Source organism: Xiphias gladius, chromosome 14 (genome assembly GCF_016859285.1).
Source record: "Xiphias gladius isolate SHS-SW01 ecotype Sanya breed wild chromosome 14, ASM1685928v1, whole genome shotgun sequence".
Taxonomy (NCBI): Eukaryota; Metazoa; Chordata; class Actinopteri; order Istiophoriformes; family Xiphiidae; genus Xiphias; species Xiphias gladius.
In genome coordinates, this window is record NC_053413.1 from 22,222,890 (window position 1) to 22,233,765 (window position 10,876).

Sequence of the window (10,876 nt, forward strand, 5' to 3'; positions counted from 1 at the left end):
ATAGTTGTGTTAGCAGGGCTGCTAGCAGAATTTAACGTCCACTCCAAATCCGCGAAAGGCCGAGAGTAACTTTATAAAATATTTATCACCAAGTCCATTGAACAATGTGGTAAAAAAAAAAAATTCAAAAATTAGACAACAAGTAATGCCACTGAATAGCAGCAGGCTCGTATCAGGGGAATGGAGCAGCTAGTGTTAGCCCCTACGTTTTAGCGGCCAGTCGTGCGCCGAGTGACGGCAGAGACTTGCTGCTCTGACGGACAGTCACGCCGTCACTGACTCGGTGGGCTTTGTGGCTAACGTGCAGTTTTACCGGTTACGGGGAATTTCGAAAAAGCATTCCCCCTCAGGTTAACTCGGTCCGTTTTCTCACGTTCACTTAAAGTAATTTCTGCTAGCGTATCAGTGGCTGTTTAGTTACAGCTTGTAAAAACCAAGGGGAGCCTTAACGTGTTGTATAATTGACGTAAAATATAGTGTTTAACCGTAACAGCACCTTCTCGGCAGTCCTCGCCGTTTAGCTAGCGAAACGCCGCCGCGAAAATACCACAACACCCATCCACAATGACTTGGGCTGAGTTGATGCTTGCCGTTTGTAACGCTAGAGCCACGGCAGACCTGCGAAATGCCATGAAAACAAATTCAGTTACTCACCGGAGGAATCCTCATCTCTACGTACAGTTCCGCGGAGCCCGTCCGTTAGTATCCGGCATACCTAATCGCATTTGAAGGCTATTTTTGAGTATCCTCGCGTTCACCCACCGCTACCTGCCCGACTCAAACGGCACAAGTCGGAAAGTACAGCCAGTAGTGTGCCGTAGTTGTGCGACAGCGCTCAAGTATCCCTCCCCTAAGGTTTGATATTGGGGAAAAATAAGGAGCTACTTCAAGATTACCACAATGTACGCTTGTAACTTCCGGTTTTAGATCGCAAAAATAAAACTCTTACTGGTGAATGTTATGCATTTAAAAGCCACAGTTTGAATATAAATTTCATCTAATGATCATATAGTTAAAAAAAAAGAGGTGGGGGCTGGGGTGTTTTATTAAACTCCAAAAGCACAAAAAGGGTTTGCACACCCTCATCAATTAGCTATTTCCTTTTATTTATAAATGATCAAATATGATCAAATATGAACACAGAGGGGGGGAAAAAAGTGTAGCGTAGTCTTTCAGTGTCCTTCATGGCTGGATCCCTTTAACTTTTCATCAACAAACCAACAGGTTGTACCTCTAATACAGTGGCGTCCTCAGGTTTTGCCTCATTGAAAACCTCAGAAGGCCCCTTCCCAGCATCAAACCCCACGCATTTAACAACCAAAAGCAAAATTACACATATATTCGCAGGAGTATGTACGGATTATACAAGCAAACAAGTTTTAATGTAAGCCATATGGGCAATTCCAAAAAATAATTTCTAGCCAATGTGTCTAAAAATTATTTTGGAAGATAACATGCATTAAATTAGATAATACATCACACAGTGGGTTTATCAGAGCATCATAGCACTGTACATGTTTAATGATTGTTGCGTTGCACAATAAAATGATCAGTATCAAATAAATTTGCCAACAGTAACAAATTTGCATCAAAACAGAGCAATGCAATGTTTGTTTTTCCCAAGAGGATACAAGTTGTTACGACAAATGTCATTTTACCCACTGAATATTCTGTAAATTTTGTAAATAGAGATATAATTACGTAAATATAGATGATGACGAAGTCAAGAGTCTGATTTCACACTACAGTAAAGCCTACATTCATACGCATCATTGTTGTCATTGTACTGCATCAGTTTCTTTATTTGTTTGGTATCTACAGCTTGTTTTTATCCAAGACACCAAACATCACCTGTAATTCTAAGCGTCCTAAATGTGTAGCAGTGGCGGTGAAGTCATTTGCAACCATGTTGCAATAAATGTTCTCAAAATAAGGAGAAATATTTGCACACAGGTCGGTTTATGATTCGTATGTAGGGACACCAGTTGTGTTTAAAGATAAGAATTTATCAAGTCAGTCTGGCTCTTTGCATTGAGGGTTTTGCATATCGTGAAAACTGGACCAAAGCACTACTGTGTTGAAATCTGTTTTATGAGCTCTTATTTTCCAGGTGACAACGCATAGTTTCCCGTTTTGATCCAGCTGTCAGTGTCTAACTTGACGTTCACTTCCAGCCAGTTCGTGCACTGTGGTCCAGCCGCAGCCGCCGCCGCCGCAGCAGCAGCAGCAGCAGCAGCAGCAGCCGCAGGGACATTTTGGCTCGACCCGGTGCGGCTGAAGGTGATGTGGTGAGCCCCGGGGCGGGTCCGCAGCTCCGTCCCGCTCACGACACGACACCCTGGAGCCAAAATGGCACGTTCATCCCCGGTAACCTTGTCGGACCTCCCCTGTTGTTACAGGGAATGACAGCCGCGGCCCATTGATCGGCTGCGCGTTGCAGCAGAGGAGCGTCACAGGTGATCGATGAAACGGGATTTGACAGTGTTGGCGGGGACGTGGTCAAGTGTAAACCCCACCAATACTCGGTTAACCCCTCCTCATTCACACACCCAATTCTGATTTTAACAAGGCGATATTTTAGCTTCGCAAATCGAGTGCAACACTAACACTAATTTCCATTACTGATTCACAGTCACTCTATAAAACAACTACCGTGATGTGCAAATGCCCAGTAAAATTTCCAGAACCAGAAGTGATGTTATAAAATCACCTGTTTAATCTGACCAAGAGACAAAATATAATCATTCAATCAGAGATCAAATAAGAACATAAAATAATCCATCGCCTTTGTGAGGTAGTAACAGCAAATCTGGGTTTTTAATTTCTTTTTTTTGCAGACGTGGAAAGTATTTAATCGAGTACTGTACTTAAGTACAATTTTGAGATACTTGTTCTTTACTTGGGTATTTCCATTTTATTCTCCACTATATCTATTTGGCAACTATAGTTACTAGTTACTTTGTAGATTAAGATTTAATGTCCAAAAATATGATCTTTTGTATGAAAATTCAAGAATTTTTATAGATTAAACTACTTGGCAGCCTGTAATAGTTAAAAGTTAACAAAATAATATCGTAGTGATAAATTAATAAAATATAATAGGTAAAAGTAGCAAACTCTTGACCAGATACAACACTAAAATGCTCCTTACATGTTAACGCATCAGTAATAATAAAAATATATGTATTATGCATATTAACGTAACACTTACAGGGACTATTCTGCTTCATTGAAAGTACTTTTACTTTTTATACTTTAAGTACATTTTGCTGAGTATTTCTACACTGTGGTATCGCTGCTTTTACCGGAAAAGGTTTTCAGTGCCTCAATAACTGATCTGTAAAGTATGCAGATGCCCATTTAAGTTACCACAAACCAAACTGATGTAATAAAAGTTAGAGATTAGGAAAACAAATTGTTAAAGATTTAAGGAAGAGAAAGAAAGCAAACCATCACCTCTGTGAGGTTGTAACAGCAACTTCTGGGATTTGTACCTGATAAACGACAGTAGTAAGTTTGGTTTTTCCCATTTTCACCTACTTCACACTCGTACTCCACTACATATATAAGGGGAAATATTGAGCTTTAAACTTGATTTATTTGACAGCTATAGTTACAGCTGGTTAACTTGTACCTTTAACAAACTAAAATTTAAGCATGGATGTAGATTCAACTGCCAAGTAGTGTAACTGTTTATATTAATAGTAAAATAAAACAATATAGTGGTTAAACTTAGCTCCCTTTCAACCAGGTACATCATTAAAATGCTAACACATTAATGCATCAGTGATAATAAAATATTTTATATAATATGACAGACAGGGGCCATTCTGCTGGATAGTAAGTATATTTTCCTGACATTACTTCAGTACTTTAAGTAAGGGAGCAATTTTTTTACATGGAATAGTTATTTCTTTATTGTTCTGTTGCTCCTCTTCTGGCTTGATACTTTTTCCATAGCTGTTGATGTTCTTTCATTCAAATTAAATCAGCACTTGTGCAAATTGATGTAGCAGACTATTGCAATGTAACCATTGAGTAAATGTATCAAGCCTTTTCCAGATTTCAGTTGTTAAAATTTAATTTGAAAATATAATTTTGCTTGTTTGAACTGATCATCTATTTTCCGATTTCGCCTCCAGACTACTGTGTTACACAAGAGCTCAGATATCTATGAATTAAAGGACGTGTAAAGGAAGAGTCGTAGTGTTTGGCTTTTTATAGGCTTAACTGTTTATTCTACTTATAAAATGAGCATGAATAAATACTTCACATATAAAGACCTCAACCACGCCTTCAAAACTGCTCATCAAAGCAGGAAAATACAATACTGCTGCTTTTTTGTTTATTTGGATCCCCCTTTTGTATTGTTCCAGTCACCAAAACAAACCTAAAAAGTCAAATAATAAAGAGAAACATCAATAGCCGAAAGTGTTTTATTAAATTCATTATCACCACTATATGTAAAATGAATTACTCATTCACTTTAATTGCAATTTAATAAACAATCTCTTAAATACTAGCCACGTTTAACCATGTAGGAAGCTTATTTCTAAAGAAGCTTGAGTCCTTTGGGTGCTGAGAGTAGTACAGATCCCCGTTTCTCGGCGTGTCCACAGTATCACCGCCTACTGAAATCAAAACCTACTGTATCTGCATGTTGTTGTTGTTGATGTTGTCGTCGTCGTAGTGCTGTTGTTGTTGGCAGGCTGAAGCAGGCCGAAGATGATGCATTGCACCTTTAGCAACCGTTTCCCCACAATTGGAAATGCCCTTTGTGAGTCCGCAGGAGGTAAAAAAAAAAAATAGAACGGTTGACGGAGGAAAAAAGAAGGATTCATCAGTTTGCTTCGTTCTTTGAGGCTTCATCAAAGTTCTCCACAAGATCTGTCGGACAGAAAAACAACAAAGTACATCAGGCTTTTGTTCTGAAAGCAGACGCACAGTTTTTGATAAAAGTGACACAAACAATTTTTGAAAGACAGTGAGTGATTTAATTCTATATTGTGGGGGGGGGGAGAAAAAAAAAAAGAACATTTTCCGGCTGAAGAGTTGGAAATTAAACCATTGAAAACACTGATACAGACAGTCTCAAAAGTCCTTATTTTCTTGGCTGACCAAATGGTAATTCTACCCTAAACAGATGTAGTGTATCATTTTCCAAATGAATCTTATATAATCTACAAAGAAGCACTGTATTACCATAAGCCCGAAAAAGCATAATGAACACGTTTCTTTTTTTTTGTTTTGTTTTTTTAATTAAAGCAATAATTATCTCCAGCTGTACCTGGTACATCGTCATCCTCCTCTTCTGCATTTTCCTCCTTGACTGCTTTCATGTCCATTGCTGCAAAATATAAACAGACAAAAAAATTAAGTCAATCCAAAGTTGAGCTTCACACTGGCAAAAATAGATTCTTCGATAGTTACTGTAAACTTGTGTAAATGTGTTTTCTGTCTCCACCAAATTCTTACTTTTAAAATTGTATTTTGTAATATGGATCAATTTTCCGGACCCACACCTGTCAATTTCATTCACACGTTTTCTCAAGATGTCAATTACCTGTTTCTCATTCTGCTGAAACTTTCTGATGCTTTTGGGGTTTATTTTTATCTACATGCCACCACTGAGGCCAACTGCTTCAGACTGAGTCATGTAGATGCTCAGTTTGTTGGACTCGGACTAGAAGACATCTGCACTGGCACTTGCGCTTAAGTCACAATCCGTGCTGTTCTCTTCAGTTTTCCTCGCTGCCGTAACCAGTTTTCTCTAGGTCACATTTACAGATTTAACTTCCACTGGTTCTGTAGTGATTCTGCACAAACAAAATGCTGCTGTACAGAGCTGTCACATAAATCTGCATAAGTACACTGATATGTTAAAAGGCAGCATATCTGACTGAGTTTCTCTATAGGAAAGATCAAGTTCAGGGTTTCTGTAGTGTTCACCAAATTAATTTAAGACTTTGTAAGGCCTTTTTGATACCACAGAGAATGTAATTTATTACCTTTGTCATGGTCATAGCAGTCGAATAAGGCCTACAATTACAGTATATATTATCCATACTTGTATAATTAATCAATGTTTGAAGAGTGTCCTCCTCATTGAAACCTCTTAAGTGAAACTTGAAATATGATAATACGTAAAACCCACATTAGTGTATCTTGTCTATCAGTCACAGACTCACACTCTCCCCTGTCAGGCTCTTGGAAGCGGTTAAAGTCATTTTCACTGACAGTTGACATTTTTGTCTTTTTGAGCTCATCATCTGTCTCAGCTGTAATTCTCGGCCGTTTGACAGATTGTCTCCCTGGGTCATTTCTGCAGCAGAGACGTCAAAAACGCTGTGAACTTGTTTTCACTTGTCACGATTTTTTTTCCCCTCTGTGGTAGCAAAGCACGTTACACCAGTCTTCAGAAACGTCTGCAGGTGAAAATGGGCTAACAAAACACTTTTATGGCTGGCTAATTATGAAAGACTCGCTATAAAACGGCTGAAAAGACTCGCTAGCCTAACAACATTAAGGCTAAAAATATCCCATAAGTCAACACTCTTGGCAGAAGACTGTGTTAGACTGGTCATCTCTCCATTCAAAAAGAATATCTGATGCTGTGAACACGTAACTGTCTCTACCTCGAATATAAGACGACCCCCACTTCTTCAAACTTAATTTCAAAAAACGTCTTACATTCAGGATGATACCCTGACATTGTGACAGTGTGTGTGTGTTCGTTCGTTCGTGTGTTTACTCACATTGCCGTGGGAACTGCTCGGCCAGCTTGCGCAGGCTGCTGAGGCTGTCGGCTCCCAGCTGGCTCAGGATGCCTGGCAGCATCTCCGTCAGCTGCTTGGTCTCGGCGTGGCCCGTGATGGCGAAGGTGTTGGCAGACAGAGACGCCTGCACTTTGGGGTTATTGAAGTGGATCACTGTCCCATCGTCTTTTATCATATTCACCTGAGAGAAAAAAAAGAATAGAATAAAAAATGTTGGAATAAAACCTGACACAAGATTTTGTACCCTCAGGGGTTATGTCAGCAGTACTTTACGTTTTAACACCTAAATTGTTTTTGTTGTCTGATTTAGACATATAAGTGATGCACGAATGACATATGATGGGTGCAAAAGCAGCACAAACACAGTTGTGCATCAAATTTAACAGCACAAAAGTCAGCAGGCTGCTGACCATGCGACTTTTTTTATTATTATTATTTTTTTTATTTATTTATACCGACCCAAATCACAAATTGGCCTCAAAGGGTTTTAGCGCATGTGACAAACTCTCAGAAAAAAAAGAAAAATTTAACAGGTAAAAAGTGTCAAATTAGACTTTAGTCTTAATTACAGTGAGCATCTTAACAAGTTTACTAATTCACCAAGAAAATTCAACAGGTAAATTCAGCCACAACATGAATGAATGAGACAAAAGGAATTCTAGGCATAAAGCTTGTGTCTTAACCTCAAGTTTTATCTGGTTTTTGTACTTTATTTTATCTGAAATACTTTGTGGCAACTTGTTGGATAAAAGCACTCTAAATATAAACTAGATGATGACATGATTGGAGGACGCTTTGGGCTCTCCCTGTCTTTTATCTTTCCTTTGACATGACAACGATAAAAGATTCAGGACTCTCAAGAGAAAGAGAGAGAGAAAAACCTTTTAATCTTGTCAGAGACACCTCACCTCTTCTATCCCTGCGATGTTGTTCACTGCCAGTTTCTTCAGTGAGCCCTGGAGTTTTTTGTCGTCAGCTGTTGCTGTCTTGTGAACAACCTTTTTCTTCCTGCGGGCTGTACCCTGAGGAAAGAACAGGTGCAGATGCAATTAAATGACTGAATGAACCAAAGTATCAAACACATCTTGGGCATCTTTTACTCATTTTGGTGAAGCCGTTTACAGACCTGGTTTGCACAACAAATCACTTCGATCTGTATTGTAAATGAGCAGCGTATTCTTGACTTACAGTGTTTTTAATGTCAGTAATGTGACTCAAGAAAGAATTCATTAAAGCAATGAACTTCACTGTGATTGACATGTACAAATGCTGCATTTGCCCAATTTTCTAATGATCACCAGTCTTCATAAATTAAAAGCACCTAGGTAAGTACATTGCAAAAAGAAAGTGAAGATCTGACTTATGAAACAAAAAGAAGGTGCTCATTATGCACTAGCAAGCTAAATACTGTCCATATGAAAGGGAACCGATCCCCCGACACTACTTTGTTAGAATATGTAAAGTTAAAAAACCTATTTTATTGTGGCTACATGATTATAAACAGGACTATAAGTTAAACAAAAGAGAAGAAAGCAAAGAAAAGAAAATAGCTTTTGCTTTATTTCCCTATCTACAAGTTTGAAAACAGCCTTCAGGAATTTAATAAGTCAAACCGATCATACACCTCCTTTTATTTTGCTTCCACTCAACCTGATTTTCAAAAACAGGGATTTTACCTCTCAAATAATGACAAACAAGGACCTTGCACAACATAGTTTCTCACTGATGAATGCCCAGCATCAAAAACGACTGACTGAAAATATCCTCTCTTTGTGAGCACAAGTGACTGACAGTGTGTGGGATCTTCTTGTTACCTTTGGTAAAATACTGATTAAGTAAATGTACTTGAGAATGAACCGCACGGGGCAATCTGGCAAAAGGCACAAGGCCTTTGTCACAGCAAAATCAACAAATAACGCCACCTAGTGTGTGGCTGAAGTCCTCACAATAAGTGGGTATAAAGCCACAGAGTCCACAGATGAAGGGCCCCCGCCCCCAATACAGAGAATGCTGAGGTCAGGAAGAAAGAACTGGCAGATGCTTGATGTCATCACACTCCTTAAAATGAGCAACAACTGAGTCAACGACAGGGAAAAAAAACAACAAAAAAAAGAAAAGAAAAAAACTGAGCACAGACTGAGATTTCAACTCTAGGTATTTGTCAACGTTATTGTACTCTTAACGGATTAAGCAGCCCCTGGGCAAAAATGTGCTGATACGTCCCCTATTAAACCCACACCTCAAATTATAAGAACAAATCAAATCAGCATGAAAGGGCATTCTTGACCTTGGAAATATAGTTCCAAGTCCACTTACTAGCTTTGTCTTATGCTTTCAACCTTACACGATCTCCATCAGGGGATTGAGTTACAAAATAAAATTGTATGAAACCATGACAGCCACTGAGTTTACACTTCAACAGACCCACCTCTGTGGCAACTGACCAGACTCCTTCTGCTAATGAAGACCACAAGATAGCGGTTGAAAGCTCAGGGAGCGGAAAAAAAAAAAAAAGGTAAGTGGATCTTGGATGGGACTGTTTTGTCAAAATAAAATAGTTAAGGACTTAAAACTACATTTTTATACAAGACCCTTCCACAAATCACCCAAACCCACGTGACACACAGTAAACCTGAGGCCTTTCGGGAAATTTTATAGAAGAGCCCAAAAAAGAAAAAAGAAAAAAAGATGACAGACTGTACCTTTCCACCTATCCGGACTTGTGCCTGAAGTTTGGCGAGCTTCTCTTGATTCATAGTGTTCTGTTTGTAAATTAGAAAAACAGCTTTAAAATTTAACATTGGAGCAAATGACAAACAGAAACTAGAGGTTGCCAACGTTTAGTTTAAGAGAGCAGGTCTGATAATTTGCTGAAAATCATTAAACACGCCATAAATTAAGCATTCAGAGCTACGATAATCCTCGTTTCCACACATTAGCACCGTAGCACTGCTAGACTGCTAACAGATCAGGCTACACAAGCAACACTGACAACACTTACCAACATAAACCTGAAAAGGCTAAAGAAAAGTATCTAGAGCCAGACTTTAACATGACATTGAAGTCCAACGTAAATGTAGCTTGTTAGGTTGCTAACTAGCTAGAAGGCTAATTTAGCTAACATTAGCATGGTGGCTAAAGGAAAAAAAGATAAGCAAGGCTAGGGAAAGAGCCAACGTCAACTTCAAATAAAGAGGTGAAACGAATTGGCTCAGATGTTTAACACAAATTGAAATAATAATAATAATTATTATTATTATTATTATTTATATATATTTTTTTTTACCTCGTATAAGAAATTAGCTGACAGACCGTTGAAATGTTCTCGCTGCTAATGAGGCTGAGGCAGCGCAGCTTAAACAGCACAGCAATAAAACACCCTTCCGCTTCTGATTTTCACAATAAAACTGCAATTTTGGACTTACCCCACAGAGACTATATTAACATTAATATATTTAAGTGGGGTTTAATGCGTGGCATATCTAAATAGATATTAAATTGAAAACACAAAAACAGCCACTGCACTTACAATTATAAATCGCCTATTTGTTTCAGCTCTAATTTATTCCAGCACTCTTTACACTCTACCTTGCACTATTGTATTTTTGTTTGCATGTTACAGAAGCAGTTGACTGATATATAGACATTTTATGTTGTTGTCATTGTTGCTTTTTTTTTTTTTCACCAACTTGTAAGAACATGTTTGTTTACATATCTTTGTTCAGCTTTATTGTCCAGTATTTTTAGCTGTATGTCTATTTATATCCGTCCTCCTGAAAATAGTTCTTGGAACAGCGTGTACGAATATTAGAACAACTCAAAACCAGATTCTGATTACTGATACACGTCCTCTTGACTGCAGGAGCGGACTAAACTAGGAGCACCTTTCAGAGGTGGCGAGGGCCACAAAGTCTTACTTACAGTCTTTTTTTTTTTTTTTTTTTTTTTTAGGGGCTCTCCCCGTGCTGGGCCCTGGGCGCTTGATTCCACAAAGCTGATTCTGAGGCTGCATTACTTTGTGGGCTTTTAAACTTTTGTTTTCGTGCGAGTTTCCGGTCTCTTTCTAACATTTGATTGTCTAACTTGACAGGTTGAAGCTG

The 10,876-nt window shown here is 38.5% G+C and overlaps 2 protein-coding genes across 4 annotated transcripts in view; both read right to left on the reverse strand.

Moving 5' to 3' along the window:
- The window catches only part of zfyve9a (zinc finger, FYVE domain containing 9a), a 34,925-nt gene extending 34,074 nt beyond the window's left edge, over positions 1–851 (reverse strand). For both annotated transcript variants that reach the window (XM_040143564.1, XM_040143563.1), the window contains exon 1: positions 655–851. The gene's annotated coding sequence lies outside the window, so the exon portion shown is untranslated. The remainder of the gene's footprint in view (positions 1–654) is intronic.
- A 3,567-nt stretch (positions 852–4,418) lies between these two features.
- On the reverse strand, positions 4,419–10,176 carry LOC120799477 (transcription factor BTF3 homolog 4-like). 2 transcript variants are annotated; one of them, XM_040144714.1, is made up of 6 exons: positions 10,063–10,176; positions 9,479–9,538; positions 7,685–7,798; positions 6,756–6,957; positions 5,288–5,347; positions 4,419–4,887 (listed from the first exon to the last, which is right to left on the reverse strand). In XM_040144714.1, the coding sequence occupies exons 2-6, from the start codon at positions 9,530–9,532 to the stop codon at positions 4,841–4,843; spliced, it is 477 nt and encodes a 158-aa protein (XP_040000648.1). In that variant the 5' UTR covers positions 9,533–9,538; positions 10,063–10,176; the 3' UTR covers positions 4,419–4,840. The 2 variants fall into 2 exon arrangements, with proteins under 2 accessions (XP_040000648.1, XP_040000647.1); XM_040144713.1 differs by lacking the exon at positions 10,063–10,176 and adding an exon at positions 9,778–10,001.
- Positions 10,177–10,876: the final 700 nt, after the last annotated feature.